The sequence below is a fragment of the Onychostoma macrolepis genome, chromosome 25, assembly GCF_012432095.1.
Source record: "Onychostoma macrolepis isolate SWU-2019 chromosome 25, ASM1243209v1, whole genome shotgun sequence".
Taxonomy (NCBI): domain Eukaryota; kingdom Metazoa; phylum Chordata; class Actinopteri; order Cypriniformes; family Cyprinidae; genus Onychostoma; species Onychostoma macrolepis.
In genome coordinates, this window is record NC_081179.1 from 7,295,920 (window position 1) to 7,319,201 (window position 23,282).

At 36.9% G+C, this 23,282-nt stretch overlaps 1 protein-coding gene across 2 annotated transcripts in view; it reads left to right on the top strand.

The window, feature by feature from the left end:
* LOC131534051 (mucin-2) overlaps positions 1-23,282 on the top strand; it is a 107,212-nt gene that overhangs the window by 74,750 nt on the left and 9,180 nt on the right. For both annotated transcript variants that reach the window (XM_058766678.1, XM_058766679.1), the window contains 19 exons: positions 2,276-5,776; positions 5,971-6,065; positions 6,258-6,414; positions 6,555-6,790; positions 7,185-7,377; positions 7,742-7,925; positions 16,704-16,888; positions 17,034-17,103; positions 17,251-17,381; positions 17,476-17,507; positions 17,794-17,938; positions 18,718-18,807; positions 19,171-19,211; positions 19,404-19,523; positions 20,430-20,534; positions 20,630-20,749; positions 22,138-22,233; positions 22,339-22,458; positions 23,124-23,219. In XM_058766678.1, the coding sequence (XP_058622661.1) occupies positions 2,276-5,776; positions 5,971-6,065; positions 6,258-6,414; positions 6,555-6,790; positions 7,185-7,377; positions 7,742-7,925; positions 16,704-16,888; positions 17,034-17,103; positions 17,251-17,381; positions 17,476-17,507; positions 17,794-17,938; positions 18,718-18,807; positions 19,171-19,211; positions 19,404-19,523; positions 20,430-20,534; positions 20,630-20,749; positions 22,138-22,233; positions 22,339-22,458; positions 23,124-23,219 (5,717 nt within the window). The remainder of the gene's footprint in view (positions 1-2,275; positions 5,777-5,970; positions 6,066-6,257; positions 6,415-6,554; positions 6,791-7,184; positions 7,378-7,741; positions 7,926-16,703; positions 16,889-17,033; positions 17,104-17,250; positions 17,382-17,475; positions 17,508-17,793; positions 17,939-18,717; positions 18,808-19,170; positions 19,212-19,403; positions 19,524-20,429; positions 20,535-20,629; positions 20,750-22,137; positions 22,234-22,338; positions 22,459-23,123; positions 23,220-23,282) is intronic.

Here is a 23,282-nt window from a genome sequence, read left to right on the forward strand (position 1 = left end):
GAGAATAATTAGCTTTTTGGGTTAAAATAATTTCTTAATATGAAATTCGAATGGAATGACAATTAGATATTAGACTGTACAGAAATTGAAATCTACACGCTAAAACACACTATACTCATAGTCAAGCAATGCTGATGTTGTTAACATTAATAATTTGAGAATAAAGTATAACAATAATAATACATTGCACAGTTTGATGTGATGTGAGCTAACTGATCTTTAGATTAAATCACCATTGGTACCGCGATTTATGTTAATGCTTTTTTCCTCAGCTGGTCAGAACAAACGTGGCAGACTTGTTACTTACTTTTTCAGATGGCAGTATTCTGTGAAAATTCTTATTTGGGTCATATATTCCAAGACATAGACTAGAATCTGTGATTGCGAAGTACAGTAAACTTCCACACCGGTGCGGTGACTGACAGCCACACATACTCCTCAAAACATTAGATTCATCCGTGCTGGAGCCGTGCCAACTCACAACCCAGGCAAGCGAGATAATTCTGCAAGCAGCTTGCAATTCCAGGTTTTCAAATAGAGATGGCGACAAAGAAGAAAAACTTACGGACTGCAGCTTTAAGTACCCCTGAGATTTTAAAATAAATATTTCAATAATTAAGTATGACATTTGCATGTTCACAGTTTCTTTGATGTTGATTAATGATCACATGGCATGCAGGTATGCAAATATGGCCGCCGAGTGAAAAGACTTTCCTCGAAAGGTAGTTTGTTTTAAAATGATTTATTTTAATTTAAATTTTTTATGATTTAATTAATTGTTAGCTTTTCATTAAACTCACAACCCCCTGCAGTTCCTTTACAAACCCTAGTTTGGGAAATCTTGATGTAATATAATGTTTAATGCACTTCGAGTTTTCTTACTCATTGCATTTTTTTTTACATCATTATGGTACAAGATAATGATATTTAAATCAACGTGATAAACTAGTTGAATCAAAAGTAATCTAAAAGTAATCTGATTATATTACCTAAAATGTGTAATGTAACAGATTACGTTACTGACTACAATTTTTGTCATGTAATCGGGAATCGGTAACGGATTCCAATTTGTAAGTAATCTACCCAGCTCTGTATATATATTAGTGCTGTCAATCGATTAAAAAATTTAATCGTGTTAATCACAGTCATGGACTGTGATTAATCATGATTAATCACAAATTTAAAATACTAGGATTTACCCGTAAATGTGTTGAAATAAAGAAATGCATGACAAACTAGTTTAAGGAAACAGAACCTTTCACACCTCCACCAGGTATGAGTCATAATCCTTATTATTCCTTTATCATTATTCTTTTGTTTTTATTCAGCCATTATCAGCCTTTATACTGGCAATAAAACGTTTACCAAGCCACATCACTTCAATCCAAGTATACATTTACCCAACTATTATCAAAAGTATTTCTAAATAAATACAACAAAACATTTTCTTGCGACCTTACGTGAAGTATTATGACAAAATGCATTATGAAGAAGAATTGGACCTGTTCTGCAGGTGCATTAGAGCTAATATTAGCATCATGCTTCATAAAACAATTTATGAGATTAATAGTACACTTTTACTCAGAACTCACTTCAAACCACCATCGAGTGTTTGTAATAACTTCCTTTTGCGATCACTTGTGGAATTTGGTCGTTTACTGTTGTTAAAATATGCTATTTATAGCCTTTTTTATCGCTGCACAAAGTAGCATTTCAGATGTACACATTCAACTCAAGAAAATCACATACAAATATCCTATCGTAATCGTGTTTATTATCTTGTATAATCTATAGTGGCTGTTGTCATGTTTATTTCTGCTGTGAAATAATATTAAAGCCTTAACATGTATGCTCTGGCTGAAACTCACATTGTTTGTGATGTTACAACCACCTCTCCGTTCTTAAGTTGCCAGGTATACATTCCAAGTATAATACACATTAGTAAAAGGATCTATTTTAGCCCAAAAAACTGCAACCCACGGCTCTGTAATTTTCTGCGACTGTATTTTCAAAATAGCCAGCTTGCACCGCTACCCTGGCACTGGTTCGCTGTACCCTCATCACACAATGATGGATAACCTTCCACGCTGCGATGACGGCAAGAAGTTGGGGTCAAACCTTATCAAACGATTAATTTGCATTAAAAAAATATTAACGCGTTAAACTTTTTAGATTAATTGCATGCGTTAACGTGTTAACGTTGACATCTCTAATATATATATATATATATATATATATATATGTCTATGTATAAGAATTTTCTTTGATTGCACAGGATGTTTTCCAAAGTGCCCTGCACACACTCCATATCTACTGGATGACACCATGACTTGTGTTAAAGAATGTAACACTACTACAAGTACAATAATATATACTAGCACTACTGTGACACCACCATCTACAACAACAGGAACATCTACTGCTAGCTCTACAACTACTACAGTGTCAACCACAAATCCTACAACAACTAGCACAACTACTGTAACACCACCATCTACAACAACAACAGGAACAACTACTGCTAGCACTACAACAAATACAGTGTCAACCACAACTCCTACAACTACTACCACGACTACTGCAACACCACCATCTACAACAACAGGAACATCTACTTCTAGCTCTACAACTACTACAGTGTCAACCACAAATCCTACAACAACTACCACGACTACTGTAACACCACCATCTACAACAACAGGAACATCTACTGCTAGCTCTACAACTACTACTACCGTGTCAACCACAACTCCTACAACAACTACTACCACTACTACTGTAACACGACCATCTACAACAACAGAAACATATACTGCTAGCTCTACATATACCACAGTGTCAACAGTGTGCCATGATGATCTAATGCGTGTAGAATGTTGCAACACAATAACAAACACTACAACTCCCACAATACCTACTACCACTACTACTGTAACACCGCCATCTACAACAACAGGAACATCTACTACTACCTCTACAACTACTACAACAACTAAAAGACCTTTGTGTCAATGGTCAGAGTGGTTTGACAACAGCCAAGCCAGCACAGATAGCCAAGGACAGGAAATTGAATCCATCAGAAAATTGTGGAATGAGAAAAAAATATCCTGTGAGAAACCAGACAAAATTGAATGCATGACAAATTATAGGAATGAAAACTTCACAGGCACTGGCTGGAACTATGATCAAGTAGTATGGTGCAATACATCTTATGGACTGTTTTGTTCAAACAAAGAAAATTCATTAGAAGTATGCTATAATCATCTAATCCGTGTAGAATGTTGCAACACAATAACAAATCCTACAACTCCCACAATACCTACTACCACTGCTACTGTAACATCACCATCTACAATAACAGGAACATCTACTACTACCTCTACAACTACTACAGCAACTAAAAGACCTTTGTGTCAATGGTCAGAGTGGTTTGACAACAGCCGAGCCAGCACAGATAGCCAAGGACAGGAAATTGACTCCATCAGAAAATTGTGGAATGAGAAAAAAATATCTTGTGAGAAACCAAACAAAATTGAATGCAAGACAACAACAGGAACATCTACTGCAAGCACTACAACAACTACAGTGTCAACCACAAATCCTACAACAACTACCACGACTACTGTAACACCACCATCTACAACAACAGGAACATCTACTGCTAGCTCTACAACTACTACAGTGTCAACCACAAATCCTACAACAACTACCACGACTACTGTAACACCACCATCTACAACAACAGGAACAACCACTGCTAGCTCTACAACTAGTACAGTGTCAACCACAAATCCTACAACAACTACCACAACTACTGTAACACCACCATCTACAACAACAGGAACATCTCCTGCTAGTACTACAACAAATACAGTGTCAACCACAAATCCTACAACAACTACCACGACTACTGTAACACCACCATCTACAACAACAGGAACAACCACTGCTAGCACTACAACAAGTACAGTGTCAACCACAACTCCTACAACTACTACCACAACTACTGTAACACCACCATCTACAACAACAGGAACATCTACTGCTAGCTCTACAACTAGTACAGTGTCAACCACAAATCCTACAACAACTACCACGACTACTGTAACACCACCATCTACAACAACAGGAACATCTACTGCTAGCTCTACGACTACTACAGTGTCAACCACAAATCCTACAACAACTACCACGACTACTGTAACACCACCATCTACAACAACAGGAACATCTCCTGCTAGCACTACAACAAATACAGTGTCAACCACAAATCCTACAACAACTACCACAACTACTGTAACACCACCATCTACAACAACAGGGACATCTACTGCTAGCTCTACGACTACTACAGTGTCAACCACAAATCCTACAACAACAACTACCACAACTACTGTAACACCACCATCTACAACAACAGGAACATCTCCTGCTAGCACTACAACAAATACAGTGTCAACCACAAATCCTACAACAACTACCACGACTACTGTAACACCACCATCTACAACAACAGGAACAACCACTGCTAGCACTACAACAAGTACAGTGTCAACCACAACTCCTACAACTACTACCACAACTACTGTAACACCACCATCTACAACAACAGGAACATCTACTGCTAGCTCTACGACTACTACAGTGTCAACCACAAATCCTACAACAACTACTGTAACACCACCATCTACAACAACAGTAGCATCTACTACTAGCTCTACAACTAGTACAGTGTCAACCACAAATCCTACAACAACTACCACAACTACTGTAACACCACCATCTACAACAACAGGAACATCTCCTGCTAGTACTACAGCAAATACAGAGTCAACCACAAATCCTACAACAACTACCACGACTACTGTAACACCACCATCTACAACAACAGGAACATCTACTGCTAGCTCAACGACTACTACAGTGTCAACCACAAATCCTACAACAACTACCACGACTACTGTAACACCGCCATCTACAACAACAGGAACATCTACTGCTAGCTCTACGACTACTGCAGTGTCAACCACAAATCCTACAACAACTACCACGACTACTGTAACACCACCATCTACAACAACAGGAACATCTACTGCTAGCTCTACGACTACTACAGTGTCAACCACAAATCCTACAACAACTACCAAAACTACTGTAACACCACAATCTACAACAACAGGAACATCTCCTGCTAGCACTACAACAAATACAGTGTCAACCACAAATCCTACAACAACTACCACGACTACTGTAACACCACCATCTACAACAACAGGAACATCTACTGCTAGCTCTACGACTACTACAGTGTCAACCACAAATCCTACAACAACTACCACAACTACTGTAACACCACCATCTACAACAACAGGAACATCTCCTGCTAGCACTACAACAAATACAGTGTCAACCACAAATCCTACAACAACTACCACGACTACTGTAACACCACCATCTACAACAACAGGAACAACCACTGCTAGCACTACAACAAGTACAGTGTCAACCACAACTCCTACAACTACTACCACAACTACTGTAACACCACCATCTACAACAACAGGAACATCTACTGCTAGCTCTATGACTACTACAGTGTCAACCACGAATCTTACAACAACTACTGTAACACCACCATCTACAACAACAGGAACATCTACTGCTAGCTCTACGACTACTACAGTGTCAACCACAAATCCTACAACAACTACTGTAACACCATCATCTACAACAACCGAATGTTTCTGCATATATGAAAATAAACAATACCCAGTGGGTGAGTACTGCTTTAATAATAATAATAATAATAATAATTATTATTATTATTATTATTATTATTATTATTGTGTCTGTTAGTGCAAGTAAATTAGCTTATTAGATTGATTTACAGTCACATTTAATGTGACATGATCAATAAACCGTTTTGAACTTTGAACTTTTTTGTCTCCTCTTCTTTGATTGCAATTATAGGATCAACAATCAGCCCTCTACAGGATGAATGCTACACTGCTTATTGCAACTCCTCTTGTTATATTGTAAAAAAGATTATATATGACAACCACGTGGTAATAAGAGAAGCTAAAAACTATCCTCACATACTATTTGTGTTTATTTCAGTGTATAAATAACATGTTAAAAATAATGATTACTTTTTATTATTGTACTACTGTACTATAAAAAGCCATGAAATGAAGAATGACTCTGTTTTATTAATCCTTATTACTCGATTTTATTGAACTCTTTTTTTTCTATAACAGACAGATGCATGCACTGTGTTAACATGCAAAAATGGAAAAGTCACCCCGGAACGTGTACTTTGTGAACCAATAACTACAAAACCTCAATGTGATAATGGGCTTGATCCCGTGAAGGTTTATTATAACAATGGCTGCTGCTATAAGTATGAGTGTGAATGTGAGTTTAAATCATATTGTTTTTTTGTTTGTTTTTTGTTTTGTTCATATTGATCTCAAATGTGCAATCAAAAAAATATGTATATATTTTGGCAGTGCGTTATATTTAACTATTGTTTAACTTGTTTTCTGAGCCAACAGGTTTCTGTACGACCTGGGGTGACCCTCATTACAGAACTTTTGATGGACAATACTATACTTTCCATGGAAACTGCACTTATGTTTTGTTCCAAGAAATCATCCCAAGATACAATATCAGTGTCCATGTCAAAAACTACTATTGTTATGTTGAAGACCTTTTTGCTTGCGTTGAGTATGTGATTGTGTATTACAAATCCTACAAAGTCAAGCTGACCAGCGATAAGGAAGTGATCCATGTAAGTTTAATCAGACAAACTTGTTTACCAAAACTCACACTCTTGAAAAACATTCTAAGCACTTAAAAGTAGGTCTGCACATTTTTGTTTAATCTCGCTCCCATCCACAATTGTCTAGTACCTCCCTCATGCTGAATTTACTTAGTGTACAAATGCTCTCTGCTTACATTTATTTACAACCGTTCCATCTTAATTTAGATCCCCCATGCTGACAGTGTGCATTTAATAAATGTCAATTTAATCCTGTACTGCAAGAAATCCATTCAAGTCCCATGGTTAATCAGGGAATGTAGACCTCTATTTGAAAACCTCCCTAAAATTCCTAAAACAAATAAAAAAAATTCAGCATGCTCATGTAATACATATTATCTTTCATCATAAATATTTCCCTTAGGTCTATGTTAATGATGAAGAGCAGAAGCCAACATATGTAATTGATAACATCATCATCTCCACTACTGGCATGAAAGTGACTCTGAACATCTCTGATATCAAAACTGAGATTACAGTCAGTAAAGGCAGATATTTAAATATCCAAATCAGACTCCCATTCTCCTACTTCCATGATAATACACAAGGACAGTGTGGTAAGTACAGATCTCTTTCTGCAGTAAATGCAATTGTGATTAATAGAGCTGTTTTACATAATGAAAGAAAAGTAATTTTTAGTTTAAGTACAGTATGACAATTTAATTTGATCAAAGTTTGACATGTCTTGCATACTGTTGATATAACTAATTTTAATTAGAAGACCAACTTCAGCAGGAACAACAAAATATATTTTTTACTTACTCTTGAAATAGTAACTAAATCTGACAGCTCTACCTGAATATTTATTGGTTATTGTTGAATTGGTCGGTGAAGTCCCTTTTCCATCCTGATTTATTGCAGCTATAATAAACAGAAAATATACAGTTTGGCTTTGCCTCTGATTCTGTTGATAATTTGTAGGGTATTGTGACAACAACATCAGAAATGACTGCAGACTTCCTAATGGAACAATCAACAGTACATGTGAGCAGATGGCACAGTTTTGGATGGTCCCCCCAGGATGTGAATTACCTCCACCTCCTGGTGTTCCACCTCCTCCAGCTAACCCTCCAAACATTACTGTCTGTGAAATAATCCCAAGCAAGTAAGGCAAAGGACAAACAGAGTTTGAGAGTGATACTATTAAAAACATTATTTGAAAGAATTAGGGTAACACTTTACAATACCGATGCACAAATATGTATTAATTCATGCTTAACTAATGCACAGATAATCACAAGTTAATGTATAACTCATGAAGAACTAAACCATTTATTAATAATTACTAAATCAGCAACTAATAAACATTCTATATGATTCATATTTAAGTAATAAATAAATTGTTATTAGTAAAAAGTGCCATAATGTAGAAGTTCCCATATAACATATTATATTAACTAATGATGTAAATTTATATGTTAATTACCACAGTGGTCAAAGCTATGTACTTCAGCTTCCAGTTGTCTGCTTTAATTAATCATTAGCTAATGATTTGCAAAGGTATCATTATGTTATGACTTTACTTGTTGAGGCACAGAACTATTTACTAATTGTTAAGTAATATGTTATTGTGGTTATGGATTTTGAATTAGTCATGTGCCTCAACAAGTAAAGTCATAAAATAATGATACCCATGCAAATCATTAGCTAATGATTAAGCCATTTCAACTTGAAGTTGAAATACATGGCTTCGACCCATTGTGGTAATTAATAGGCCTACATGAATTTACACTATTAGTTAATATGTTGTTAGGGAATTAATACATTTTGACACATTTAACCTCTTAACTGTCACCCGTCCCAGAGGGGACGCCTAAGTTTACTTCAATATTTTACAATTAAATCCTAATCTAATCATGACAAACTATATATTGTTGGAAAGGTTTAAGACTCCTAAATAGATATTTTACCACTTTTGTTGTAAAAAAAAATTATGTAGGAAAAGTAATAGATTAATTTATGACAAGAGTGCACCTGAAAAATCTACATCATAACAGGAGTTCTGACCTTTGTCACAGAAAGTCTTCTTAGTTGCCTTTTTCTCTATCACGTTTTAGAAATCATAAGAAATTATATATCAGTTGAAAACTTAAAATCTCAAAATGTATCCTTTGAAACCCATTTTAAAATCAGACATTGCATTACCATGGAAATGGTACATCAAAATCATGTTACAAAATGTTTTCATTCATGAATTATACAAATTTAAGTTTGGATAGTGCACTTTAATGTCTATATTCAAAACTGTGAGTGACAGTTAAGGGGTTAACTAATAACAATTTATTGATTACGTGATCTATGAAGGTCCGTGTACGGTCCCTGTACTTTTGCGTCCATTCGTTTTTCGTTTTTTTAACCCAGAAATGGTTCGAACTCTAATGAATAGAATAAGCAGGAAAATCAGGGTATCTTCCGTTCATTTGTTTTTTTAATTTAATATTAAAAACAGAAAAATAAGAAAACGGTTCCTTTTTTCTTTTTTCAGTTTTTTCAAAAAAACGAAAAAACAAGAATTATACTTGATTTTCCGTTTTTACAGTCAGGGCTAAAAAAATGAATAAACAGCTTGAATTTTTGATCTCTGCATGTGGGCGGGAATAAAACGCCCCTTTCTGATGATTGGTCAACCAAACATTAAACCGTGCAGTCATTAGTTCTTCCGCTGCACAGCAGAAAACAGTCCTGCTACTACAGTTGTACACATTCTTAACGCGTTTATCGCAACTTTCATCACTTTCTCATCAAACAACCAGACTAACAAATGGCTAACGGCTAACATTACCCCTAAAATATAACAATGAAAAAAATAAAAAATAAATAAATATAGAATAATAGACCATACTACACTGATATGAAATAATGTCATATCATACCTTTTACTTACATTTACATTTAGTCATTTTGCAGACGCTTTTATCCAAAGCGACTTACAATTTGGGGAAAACATAAAGCGATTCATCTTGAAGAGGCAATCCAACAAACAAAGTGCTTGTAACACCAAATCTCAGGCATTGTTTAAATAAGTACAAGCTAGCAAGGGAAGGAATAAATAAGGAGAAAGATATTTTTTTTTTTTAGGGTGAAGTCAAGTAGTGTCGAAAGAGATGAGTTTTCAGCTGTTGCTTGAAGATTGACAGGGATCCAGCACTCCGAATATGGGTGGGAAGATCATTCCACCAGCCAGGAATGGTGACCGAGAATGTTCTGGAGAGTGATTTTGAGCCTCTTTGTGATGGTACCACGAGGCGTCGCTCACTAGCAGATCTCAGACTTTTGGAGGGGATGTAGATTCTTAATAGTGAGTGCATGTAGGCGGGTGCTGAGCCTGTGGTTGTTCTATAAGCAAGCATCAGTGTCTTGAACTTGATGCGAGCTGTGATTGGTAGCCAATGCAATGAGATAAAGAGAGGTGTAACATGGGCTCTTTTGGGTTCCTTGAAGACCAGTCGTGCCGCCGCATTCTGAATCATTTGTAGAGGTTTGACTGTGTTTGATGGAAGTCCAGCCAGAAGAGCATTGCAGTAGTCCAGCCTAGAAATGACAAGGGCCTGGACAAGAAGTTGTGCAGCATGCTCCGTCAGAAAGGGCCTGATCTTTCTGATGTTGTGTAGTGCAAACCTGCAAGATCGAGCAGTCTTTGCAATGTGGTCTTTGAAGGTCAGCTGGTCATCAAAGATTACACCAAGATTTCTGACCGAAGTTGATGGGGTAATTGTTGATGAACCTAACTGGATCGTGATGTCATGCTGTAGAGTTGGAGCGGCTGGAAAGACAAGAAGCTCAGTCTTTGCCAGGTTGAGCTGAAGGTGATGTTCTTTCATCCATGCCGAGATGTCCGCCAGGCAACCTGAGATCCTTGCAGCTACCGTTGGATCATCTGGTTGAAAGGAGAGATAGAGCTGTGTGTCATCAGCATAGCAGTGGTAGGAGAATCCATGTGCCTGTATGATGGGACCCAGTGATGTAGTGTATGTGGAGAAGAGGAGGGGTCCAAGAACCGATCCCTGAGGAACCCCAGTGACCAGTGTATGTGCTTTGGATACCTCCCCTCCCCAGGCCACCCTGAAAGACCTACCAGTGAGATAGGATTCAAACCAGCAAAGTGGAATTCCAGCGATGCCCAGTGATGAGAGAGTGGAGAGGAGTATCTGATGATTGACAGTGTCAAACGCAGCAGATAGATCCAGCAGAATGAGGACTGATGATTTGGAATGGGCTTTTGCAATTCGCAGGGCTTCAGTGACTGAGAGAAGCGCAGTCTCAGTTGAATGGCCACTCCTGAAACCTGACTGTTTAGCGTCCAGTTTGTTGTTCTGTGAAAGAAACAATGAGACCTGGTTGAAGACAACACGTTCAAGTGTTTTCACTATGAATGGAAGGAGAGAGACAGGTCTATAGTTTTCTATAAGAGAAGTGTTTAATGTAGGTTTTTTGAGCAGTGGGGTTACCCGAGCCTGCTTGAACGCAGTGGGGAAGATGCCTGTGAGGAGGGATGTGTTGATGATGTGTGTGAGTGCCGGTAAGAGCGTGGGAGAGATTGCTTGCAGAAGGTGCGAGGGGATTGGGTCAAGAGGACATGTTGTAGGATGGTTGGAGAGAAGAAGTTTGGATACTTCAGCCTCCGTCAGGGGACAGAAGGAGAAGATGGGAGTTTTAGCAGTGGATGTGGTTGGTTGGGGGTCCTGTGTGCGTGGAGGTGAGAACTGATCACTGATCGATCTAGTTTTGTCTGTAAAAAAAGTTGCAAAGTCATCAGCTGTAATAGAAGTGGTGGGAGGTGGTGGAGGGGGACAGAGGAGAGAATTAAATGTTCTGAACAGATTACGCATGTATGGAGCGCTGTTGATCTTGTTGTGGAAATGTGAGGATTTGGCAGTGTGGACATCAGCAGAGAAAGATGAGAGCAGAGACTGATACCTACTCAGGTCCGACGGGTTGTTTGATTTGCGCCATTTTCTCTCTGCCGCTCTGAGTTTAGTCCGATGTTCACGAAGAACATCAGATAACCAGGGGTTAGAAGGGGCAGCCCGTGCTGACCTAGAGGAGAGAGGGCAAATGTCGTCTAAACAAGAAGTTAAGGTAGAGCATAAAGTTTCAGTAGCTGCGTTTACATCCAGAGATGAGAAATGGGTAGGTGAGGGAAGAGAGGATGATACTACAGAGGAAAGATGAGAAGGAGAAAGGGAGCGTAGGTTTCGTCTAAAAGTAACCGGTAGGGGGGTTGGTGGCACATGGGTGGCAAAATGTAGTGTAAATGTAATGAAGAAATGGTCCGAGATATGTAGCGGTTGTACCAGAATGTTATCTGCAGTACAATTGCATGTGTAAATTAAATCAAGTTGGTTGCCTGATTTGTGCGTGCTAGTTGTGGTAAGGCGATTGAGATCAAATGAAGCTAGGAGTGAGTGGAAGTCTGTAGCATAAGGCTTGTCTAGGTGAATGTTGAAATCACCAAAGACTAAGAGTGGAGTGCCATCCTCCACGAAAGAGGACAACAACCCGTCCAGCTCCTCTAGGAAGGTGGCTAGAATTTGTTCAGGTGGACGGTAGATTACCACAATCTGGAGTTTTATCGGAGCTTATACAGTAATGGCATGACATTCAAATGAGTTGTAATTGCATAGGGTAGAGCGGGTTGAGTATTTCCAATTGTTTGAAACGAGCAGGCCAGTACCCCCACCCCGACCAACTTGACGCGAAGTGTGAGAGAAAGAGAAATTAGTAGAGAGAGCAGCTGGGGTTGCTGAGTCTTCCGGACGAATCCAGGTCTCAGTCAAGCCCAAGATGCTGAGAGTGGATTTTAAAGAAAAGGCAGAAATGAAGTCAGCTTTGTTGACGGCTGACTGACAATTCCAGAGACCCACCGAGAAAGCCAGAGGTGTAGTGGAAGATGTAGAGATAGGGCATAGGTTAGCAGGATTACGTTGCCGTCTGCGAGTGATGTTAGAGCGTGGCTGAGAGAGAACCGGAATGTTTTGGAGACACGGAATGTTTTGGAATGTTTTTACTTCATCTCTTGTCCAAAACTCAGCTCAATAAAACAGGCGATGTGCCAAAAATGTAGGCTAGGGGGTAGCTATGAGTGCAGATGTGAATAAATTAATATTAAGCTATGGGAAAATAATGCTTATAACTTATTTCACGCACAGGTTGCCAAAATTATGCCCAAGTAAGCCGTCTATAGGCTCTGCCCCAGTAGGGGCTATTCCTTAGCCATTTGTTAGTCTGGTTGTTTGGTGAGAAAGTGATAAAATATAGTTGCAATAAACGCGTTAAGAATGCATACAACTGTAGCAGCAGGACTGTTTTCTGCTGTGCAGAACTGTGGAAAAGCTAATGATGGCACGGTTTAATGTTTGGTTGACCAATCAGCGGAAAGGGGCGTTTTATTCCCGCCCACATGCAGAGATGGAATATTCAAGTCGTTAATTCATTTTCTAGCCAGGAGCGTAAAAACGGAAAATCAAGCATAATTCTTGTTTTTTCATTTTTTTGAAAAATTGAAAAACGAAAAAAGGAACCGTTTTCTTATTTTTCTGTTTTTAATATTACATTTAAAAAACGAATGAATGGAAGATACCCTGATTGCAGGAGCAAACTAATTTTCTTTATTCAAAATTCCTATTTCATTAAAAATCGTAAAAATGATATAAAGCTTTTTTTTTTCTTTTTTTTTGTAATGTATGTAAATGCTAAGTTTAATTTCTACCTTTTTTGAGTGTTTCTATACAGACGCACCCTCTCGCGCTACTGACGTAGCTACCATAACTGTTTTATGAAAACATTTAGCTTCGATATTTTTATGATCTTAATAATTTTTCATGCCTAAAAAAATGTATGAAATACACATTAGAGAGCCCATTTCTTTGCAAATAACTGTATCCTGACCTGGACAAGTTCTACAGGAGAGGGAACGAAACGAAAGCAAGAGAAGGTCAGTTAAAGCAAAGACAAGGGACTTTGGTTAAAGCTAGAAATAGGATAACTGACATTTTATGTTGATTTCCTGAGTGGCCATCCTTTTAGTTCAGTTCAGTCGGCTCGACTGTGTTTAGAGTCCCGCAGCAGCAGAGCGCGTGCCGTCAGCGCAGCTGAAGAGTTCTGCGTTCAAATACACGCAATAGGCTGAAGCTTGCCGCAAAGCGCCAGCAAAATTACCATGAATGTGTCCGGGGGAAATAGTAAGGAGATATTTGAATTATTTACTTATAAAGTGTTTTTTGTGTCAGTGTCACAAAGATGAAGATGACGATCCTGACTCGCCGTCTCCTCATTAGACGCGACTTTAGAGAGAAGTGCATCTTCACGGATAATAATGAAGGAGTTTTTGTTATCGATTTGATTTATTTCGTTAAGTAGTAATTTAAAGCTTTCTATAGATATATTTATCATGTCTGTGAGGCATGTATTCGCTGACTTTCGGTTAATTTTTGTGAAGCGCTCCTGTGCAAGACCAGACGGCAGAAAGCGCATCGTTTTCTTAAAAGCACGACGTTGTTGATATTGCGAGTGCACACAAATAAAAGTAGATCATTTACAGTTCCGAATGATGTATTACTCTTACCTTTATGAGCAAAAATTATGGCGTAAGTCATTTCCATTGAAAAAAATGCAATTGATTGTGCTGGCGCCTCCATCCTCGCTTCTACTCTCTGCACAAACTATTGATGCAGCGCACATTTATCTAGGTTTAACGTATGCTTGAACTGTTTCAGTAGGCTATATCTATAGATTTTATTTTAGGCAAGTCGTGATGATTTGAGATGGCTAAATTGATCAAACATAGGCTATGATCAGCCTGCCGGTCTGCCGCTGGCCGCTTGGTCGTTACTTTAAGAAAGAAAAAAAATTATTTAACGAACAAAAAAAAAAAGGCTCCGAACATTTTTCTAAATTAACTTAGCCTAATAAAAAACGAAACGAAATATAATCACTTTGCCATTACATACAAAACTGAACTATTTTAATAGCTGAAACAGTAGGCTATTAAATCTGATTTGGGAGAAAGGGGAAAAAAAGACAATGATTTCAGATTTTCAAATGATTTCAGAAGCACCCTCAGAGATTTGATTCAGGAACCAGGCCTGCCTGTATCTGGAGATTATAACTTTATATATTTCTATATTATATTTGTATATTTACCCCATATATTAAACCGTGTGTAGCACTCTAACATGATATAGCCTACTGTACTTTGAGCAACCATGGTCCTCTCCGATACCGTGACCCAGATGGCACACAAAATTTTGACAAAATTATATCCCAGTATATAATTTCATGATGATAAAGTTCCCAGGATTCTGCTATGTCTATTTTAAAAATAATTTTTTATTAAGTCTCTGCATTGTTCCAAAGATGGCTCTAGTTCTCAACTGAACGTGCAGGAGAAGCATTACTAAATTTGGCCAAAGAAAAACTGTTAAAATCTAAATTTTTCTATATTAATTTGTGCATTTTTCAAATGTTTATTAAAAGTGCAAAAATTCATTAAAAAATATCTGAAAATAAGTAAATATTAAAAATTTTCGGGTAACATTTTGTGTGTACGGTTCTAATTTCAGTTTTGGTTTTCAGCATAGCATTTAAAAATACAATAACCGTTCCTTTTTCATTTTTTTGGTCTGGGTTAAAAAACGAAAAACGAATGGACGCAAAAGTACACGGACCCAGATTATAGGGTACAACGGGGCTAAAGGCGCCCCGGTGTAAAAGGCGCCTTTGATATTATTTTCATCTAAACCACTAGATGGCACAAAAACGTGGCGTAGCACTTTGCAGAACATCCGCTTTTCAAGATGCATGTGTATATTTGTCTGATCTTTGACGCGATCACGCGCAGCAGCGCGAAGTTGATCATGTGCTTACTTGATCTAATATTTTATGTTTTTTTAAATGTTGTAGATTTAAGTAGCAAATGAGAATCGCTAAAATTAATGCATATATTTTGAGACAAAGGTCTTCTTTATGATTTTCAGTTTTGTTTAAGATAATTAAAGCAACAGATTTTAAATAACGAAAGAATATGTAAAAGTATGGTATTTGGGGTAAAAAGTGCCTCTGCTGTTGGGGCTAAAAGCACAATAATTAACATTACAATTAATAGATGGCTGACTTTTCCATTTGTTGACATGACGTGGTTAGATTTAGATGGTAAATATCATATTTTATGTTGTTATAAATATCATGTATATTATGTATGTGTCCATATTAGAGATAATCACCATGTTTAGAATAAAACCATATGTAAAAACAAAATATTAATCATATCATATAACAAAATATAATTTGTTGTTACTACAGTAAATATATTTTTAATTATTATTGGATCTCCTTCAGTACTTTCAGAATCTTTACTTATTAAAATGATTTTGTTTCTGTATTTTAAAATATATTTTTTATATTAACATTTTAATGAAAGTACATTTATTGAACAAAAATTATTATTTTTTATTTTTCAAATTAAGCAGAAAACAGTACAAACTTTGCTAAAGTGATTGTTTTGAACAAGTATTAACTTAGACATTATTAAACAAAACATTATTTTAGCTAAAGTATTTGTATCAATACCGTGTGCCTTTTACCCCATGTGTGGGGTAAAAGGCCCCTCTTGCCACCTCATACATTTATAAGTTTTTTAAACAAAATAAACAACTTGAATGATTTATTTTCACACAAAATCTGTTGCTCCATTAATGTTCAATACAACGTATATATTTTTTTCTGCAATTATACATTTTAGGTGCAGTGAATAGCACATTTTTTCTTAAGGTGGGCCTTTAGCCCCGTTGTACCCTACAATTCACATGTTTTTGTTTAGTCATTTTCTAAGATCAGTGAAATTGAATTTTGTGGGGGGGCTCACAATTTTGTATTTTGTTTACAGTTTGTTTAACAGCTGCCATAATGCGGTTCCCTATCAGGACTATTATAAGGCATGTGTATATGATGTATCCGGAATGGGAAATGAGTCTGTTGCCTGTGCTAGTGTGGAGGCCTATGCACAGCTATGTGGCCAAAAGTCTATCTGTGTGGACTGGAGAAGCTCACCTGTCCTCAAAGGGATATGTGGTACACTCACAAAAGCACACACAATTGTAGTAACATTGACGTGTGTAATGTGTGTATACATTTGATTGTATATTCACTGTTAATTCATGATATTATATACTGTATCTGAAAGTGCCATGGATCTTGTCATTGTTTTCTGTCACAGAATTCAAGTGCCCCAATCACAAAATCTACAAGGCATGTGGACCAAAAGTGGAAAAATCCTGCAGTACATCGTAATAAACCTCATCAGTTCATATCCATAAAATAAATAATCATCTTTAATAAGTGAAATAATAATACTGAAGGCTCTAAAATGTACTGTATTTTAGTAGTCATTATAATTGACAAATCTCTACATCTATTGTACTTTTTTCAACTAGGTACAATAATATGTATGCAGAGAAAGAATGTCACAGCAATGATTGTAACCAAATGATAACGGAAGGTTGTTATTGTCCTGATGGCCAATATCGGGTTAATATGACATCAAATATGTGTACAGCTTACTGCGGTAAGAAGTGTTTCTTCATTTACTTTCTCTGTTTGCTAATTTAAAGCATCTTGATATCATATTATTGATGTTTGTTGTTGCTCCCTCTTTGTAGATTGCATTGGCCCTGATAATTTACCTAGAAAGGTATGTTACTATAATTTAAAGTGTGTCTTGCACAAAGAAACGATGATACAGCTGTAACTTGGTCTCCAGGGTTTCCAGGGCTCTGGTAGTGTTTATTGCTCCCCCTCAGCTGAAATTGTTGTCTAGGGCCCCAATTCCCTCTTTTCCACCCTACGTTTGACCAAAGCTGCAGGCTTGTTAACAGCAGAGGGTCTTAACTCATTTTAGTCAGAGACATCACACATTTTCACAATTTAAACTAAAATTACCAAAACTAACTGTCATTAAATAATTTATTTTTCTGCAGCCTGGGGACACATGGACAGTTGATTGTAACATATATAATTGCACTACTTCTGGCATTCCTTTGAAAGAGCCTGTAAAGTGTCCAACTGAAATGCCCTGTGCTGACGGATACAACAGAACTGTTAAAAACTGCTGTCCAACTTGTGGTGAGTTATCAAGAATTGATCAAGAATCAAAGAAAGCTGATATAGAGTTTTCTCTTGATTCAAGATTTTAAAATGTGTTTGATAGACTTAAAAATGCACATTGATTTTGCTGATCAAAACATTCTCAGCAATGACTATGAATACAGTACAAGTTGATAGTAATTGCTAACATTGCATGGACAAGAACAATTAGATATTCAGAACACATAAACACTTAAAGGACATTTAAACGTAAATGGCTGATGTAGTTTCAACCTGCTGGTATGGTCAGAGGCATCAAATAAGAATGAAACCACTTGATATTTTGCTCCCACTTTATATTAGGTGGCCTTAATCACTTACTTCAAACAGCTTACATCAAACTTACATCAAAAAATAAGTACAGTGTACTTATTGCATTCATATTGTATTGCAAAACACTTCTGCTACTACTGAGGTGGGATACAGGTAAAGTTAGGGACAGGTTTAGTGGTATAGGTTTAAGGGTGGGTTAATGGGTAAGGGGTGGGTCAACAGTGTAATTATAAATGTAATTACAGAAATTAATTACAGATGTAATTACATACAGGTATTTTAAAATATAAGTACGATGTTAAAACATGTATGTACACAATAAGTGCATTTTATCAAAAGATTAATTTAAATGTAAGTACATTAAGGCCACCAAGTATAAAGTGGGACTGATATTTCTTCCACTTTGACCTAATAGCAGTCATAAACACATAACAATGTTACAAAACATTCAATGATATTAATGTAAATATTCTTCACCCATTCAGTTTGCAATCTTGAGCAATGTCTTATGAAGAAATGTGAGGTGGGATTTGAGTTGGCATTAAATAAAACTGAAGACAGTTGCTGTTCTTGTGGTGAGTCTCAAATTGTCTAATTGATTCCTACTCAAATTTCATTGCTGTTTGTCAAAAACCTTTTGTATTTTCCAAGAAAGCAATTTTTACAAATAAACTGATTGACTACTTTTTTCCTCTACAAAACTGCAACTTCTAAAAATAATAGAGGTCTTAGAAAACAGAAGGAGAGACTTGTTTAGTCCACTTTAATGTCACAATCATGGTACTTTCGCATTGTTTCTGAAGTCCCCATTCATCACAGTTGTATTGAAAAGTGCATTCACCATTATTTCTCCTTTTGTGTTCCATGATGACCGCATTTACATTTTTGGGTAAAGTTTCTCTATAAGCAATTTCCAAAAATTTTTTTTTTCTTTTTAGTGCCTAAAGATGTCTGTGTGTACAATAACACAGAGTACAAGGTGAGCTGCTAGGTTGATTTTGTTTTCGTAATAATTCATTATAGACAAAAAATTCTAAATTTAAGCAAAGGCATTAAATGATCATTTTTGTATCAAGTTGATCAGGTTTTTATATTTGTTATAATTTTCTTCACTTCATCAAACAGTGAATTTGCTCTGTTCTTCAATGGAGTCTGTCTGTCTTTTTGTTAGGTTGGAGAAGTCCGCCATTTCACATGTGAAACTATTACTTGCCGTCAAATTAACGGCTCCTTTGTGACTGAGAAGAGCTCTGAGAAGTGCACTTACTCGGGTCCATTTGACTGTAAACTTGTACGTAAAATCACTAGCTGAAACTCCACACGACACACTTGTTTTCTATGTATTTTGTATGGCTGTCACTTTCTGAAGTACTATGATGATGATTTTACAGTGGTGATATTGCCTTCTTGTTTACCAGTTACATTGTGGCTCACTGACTAATGACGTTCATCCTGATTCTTCTTACTATTTCAGTTGGGACTGATGTCACTGTAGATCTTGCATTTAGCTATACTTTCTGTGCAGCCTCTCTCACAGGGCTCCATACTGTGACTAAAATGTTCGCAAATGTGAAAAAAATTCCAGATTTCTTACAACAATGTAAAATCTACTCGTTTTTGGCAACAGTCACAAACCATGTGTGCTTCCACAAGTGCTTTTATCATAGATCACCTCATGAGGTGCAGTTAGTTAATTACCAAATTACTTTAGAGTGCACACCAATGTTGCCTACACGCATGAACAAACATGCAGCATGAGCTGTTATGGCTGATTCATGTACAAATGATTTTTAAGAATGAGTTATTTTTAATGAGTCAATCAAAAGGATTCACAAATGAGTCATGAACCTACTGGTAAGTCAGAGGTTTGAATCAGAATCACTCAACCAGTGAATCATTCAGAGCGGTAACTGAGGTCACTACAGATTTCCTTACCGAACTGCAAGTTAGTTTTTGATTATATCCAATTTGAAATGAACCAGGAGTCACTGCTGTTGTATATTTTAGCTTTGTGAGACACATCAGTTTATTTACTGAATGATTGTTCATGCTTCTATGCTCACTTCCTCATTAACATCACCTGTTTTTCTTTCCTCAGCACTTTCAAATGTCGAACTTAAAAACAGTGTGATTTGAGAATGCAATATAAAGGTGCCACTGAATTATTGAAACTGTAAAATTATTTTTGCACTCCAAGGGCTCTGAATATGTGAAACAAAAAGAAGACTGCTGTGGAACGTGTGTACTGAAGAACTGTACTTACACAGCAGACACAGCAGACAACACCACATATACGATGCGGGTACATTTGTGATCATTTCTTAATTCTTTTAGTTCATCAGACAATGAATCTGCTCTGTTCCTCCATCATAATGGAGTCTGTCTGTCTTTTGTCAGGTTGGAGAAGTCCACGTTTATAAATGTGAAAATGTTACCTGTCGTGAAATTGATGGCTCACTTGTGACTGAGAAGAGCTCTGAGAAGTGCACTGTCTTGAGTCCACTTGAATGTAAACTTGTAAGTAAAATCACTAGCTTAAACTTAACACATGACGCACTTGCTTTCTATGTGTTTTGTATGGCTGTCATTTTCTGACATAGTACAGTTTTTTTTAATTGATTCTACAGTGGTGATGAAGCCAAAGTCTTCTTAAGAAAAAAATATATTAAATTTCTAACTTTAAGAAGAATTTTTAACAATGTTCTATTCAAGAATTTGAATTCTTAAGTTTTGTCTTAAGAACTATCTTTATAAAAACTACAGTATTTTTGGGGAATATGAAATATTCATAATTTTATTCACGAGTTAGATTGCCCATCCAGTGCTGATGGTTAAAGGGGTCATATGACGTTGCTAAAAAGAACATAATTTTGTGTATTTGGTGTAATGCAATGTGTTTATGCGGTTTAAGGTTCAAAAAACACATTATTTTCCACATACTGTACATTATTGTTGCTCCTCTATGCCCCGCCTTTCTGAAATGCGTCAGTAGCAGAAACGTACTTACAGGCTGTGAGGCAGAAGCGTCAGATTGTCCTTGCAAAGTTGGAATTGCACCACTTTATAGAAACAGCCTTTGTGCAAGCCAGTATTGTAGGCTACTCTTCCAGGTTTAGGAAATAGTCCTCCATAAAATGCACTGCACAGTGCACACACTCTAATATTTGGGTTGCACTGTTCTATAACGGTGTTGTAAATGCAACTTAACCACTGATTTCTAGTTGTGTCCTCTTTTGGAAGCCCAAACAAAGTACTTTCACTTTCACAACGAAACACAACGTCTCCAGGACATGGCGCCGGCGGCAGCAACAATACTACAACGAGAATAAAAGTTGTGCCTTCTTTCATTGCGTTTGGGCGGTGTTTTGCAAATCTTCCCACACCGTGACGTAGACATGTGGGAGCGTGTTTAAATAAGCCGTTTTAGGGGGGCGTGGCAGAGTCTTAACTTTTATTAAGAATATCTCTTTGGTTTTAAGACTTTAGTCATTGTAACTTCAGGGATCTTATCTATGCACAAACAGCTTGTAACACTCCAAAGAGAAAGGAATACTTGAAATCGCATCATATGACCCCTTTAATGGTAAATGGACTTCCCCCTCCCATTGCAGTACTACATAGAAGGAGAATAACAGAAAGAAAGGAGGAGATGGGGAGGAGGAGGGTTGTTGGAAGAATTTTTCTTGAGACAGCGCAATGACTGCTGCTCATATAGGCTTGTAATGACGATTGACAGGACTAAATGATTAGGCTCCTCCCGAACCTATGTTTGGAACTTTATTTAAAAAATGGGAATAAATAAGAGTTAAAATTGTAATGTTTTGTTAATCTGGCCCTGGTTCTTTTTAACAAGTCTGTCAAAAGGAATGAATTATTAAACTACAAACTTGTTTTTACCTTTCAAGGGCTCTGAATATGTGAAACAAGAAGAAGACTGCTGTGGAACATGTGTACCAAGAAACTGTACTTACACAGCAGACAACACCACATATACGATGCGGGTACATTTGTAAACATTTGTGAATATTTCTTAATTCTTTTAGTTCATCAGACAATGAATCAGCTCTGTTCCACCATCATAATGGAGTCTGTCTGTCTTTTGTCAGGTTGGAGAAGTCCACATTTATAAATGTGAAAATGTTACCTGTCGTGAAATTGATGGCTCACTTGTGACTGAGAAGAGCTCTGAGAAGTGCACTGTCTTGAGTCCACTTAAATGTAAACTTGTAAGTAAAATCACTAGCTTAAACTTAACACGACACACTTGTTTTCTATGTGTTTTGTATGGCTGTCATTTTCTGACACAGTACAGTTTTTTTTTTTATTGATTCTACAGTGGTGATGAAGCCAAAGTCGTCTTAAGAAAAAATATATTAAATTTCTAACTTTAAGAAGAATTTTTAACAATGTTCTATTCAAGAATTTGAATTCTTCTTAAGTTTTGTCTTAATAAAAAATACAGTATTTTGGGGAATGTGAAATATTCATAATTTTATTCTTAAATTCACGAGTTCGCCTGCCCATCCAGTGCTGATGGTTAATGCTAAATGGACTTGGCTTGCTGTCTTGGCTTGAGCTCAGAGTGCCCCCATTGCAGTACTACATAGAAGGAGAATAACAGAAAGAAAGGAGGAGATGGGGAGGAGGAGGGATGTTGGAAGAATTGTCGCTGAGACAGCGCAATGACTGCTGCTCATATAGGCTTGTAATGACGATTGACAGGACTAAATGATTAGGCTCCTCTCGAACCTATGTTTGGAACTTTATTTAGAAAATGGGAATAAAATAAGAATTAAAATTGTAATGTTTTGTTAATCTGGCTCTGGTTCTTTTTAACAAGTCTGTCAAAGGAGTTAATTATTAAACTACAAACTTGTTTTTACCCTACAAGGGCTCTGAATATGTTAAACAAGAAGAAGACTGCTGTGGAACATGTGTACCAAGAAACTGTACTTACACAGCAGACAACACCACATATACGATGCGGGTACATTTGTAAACATTTGTGAACATTTCTTAATTCTTTTAGTTCATCAGACAATGAATCTGC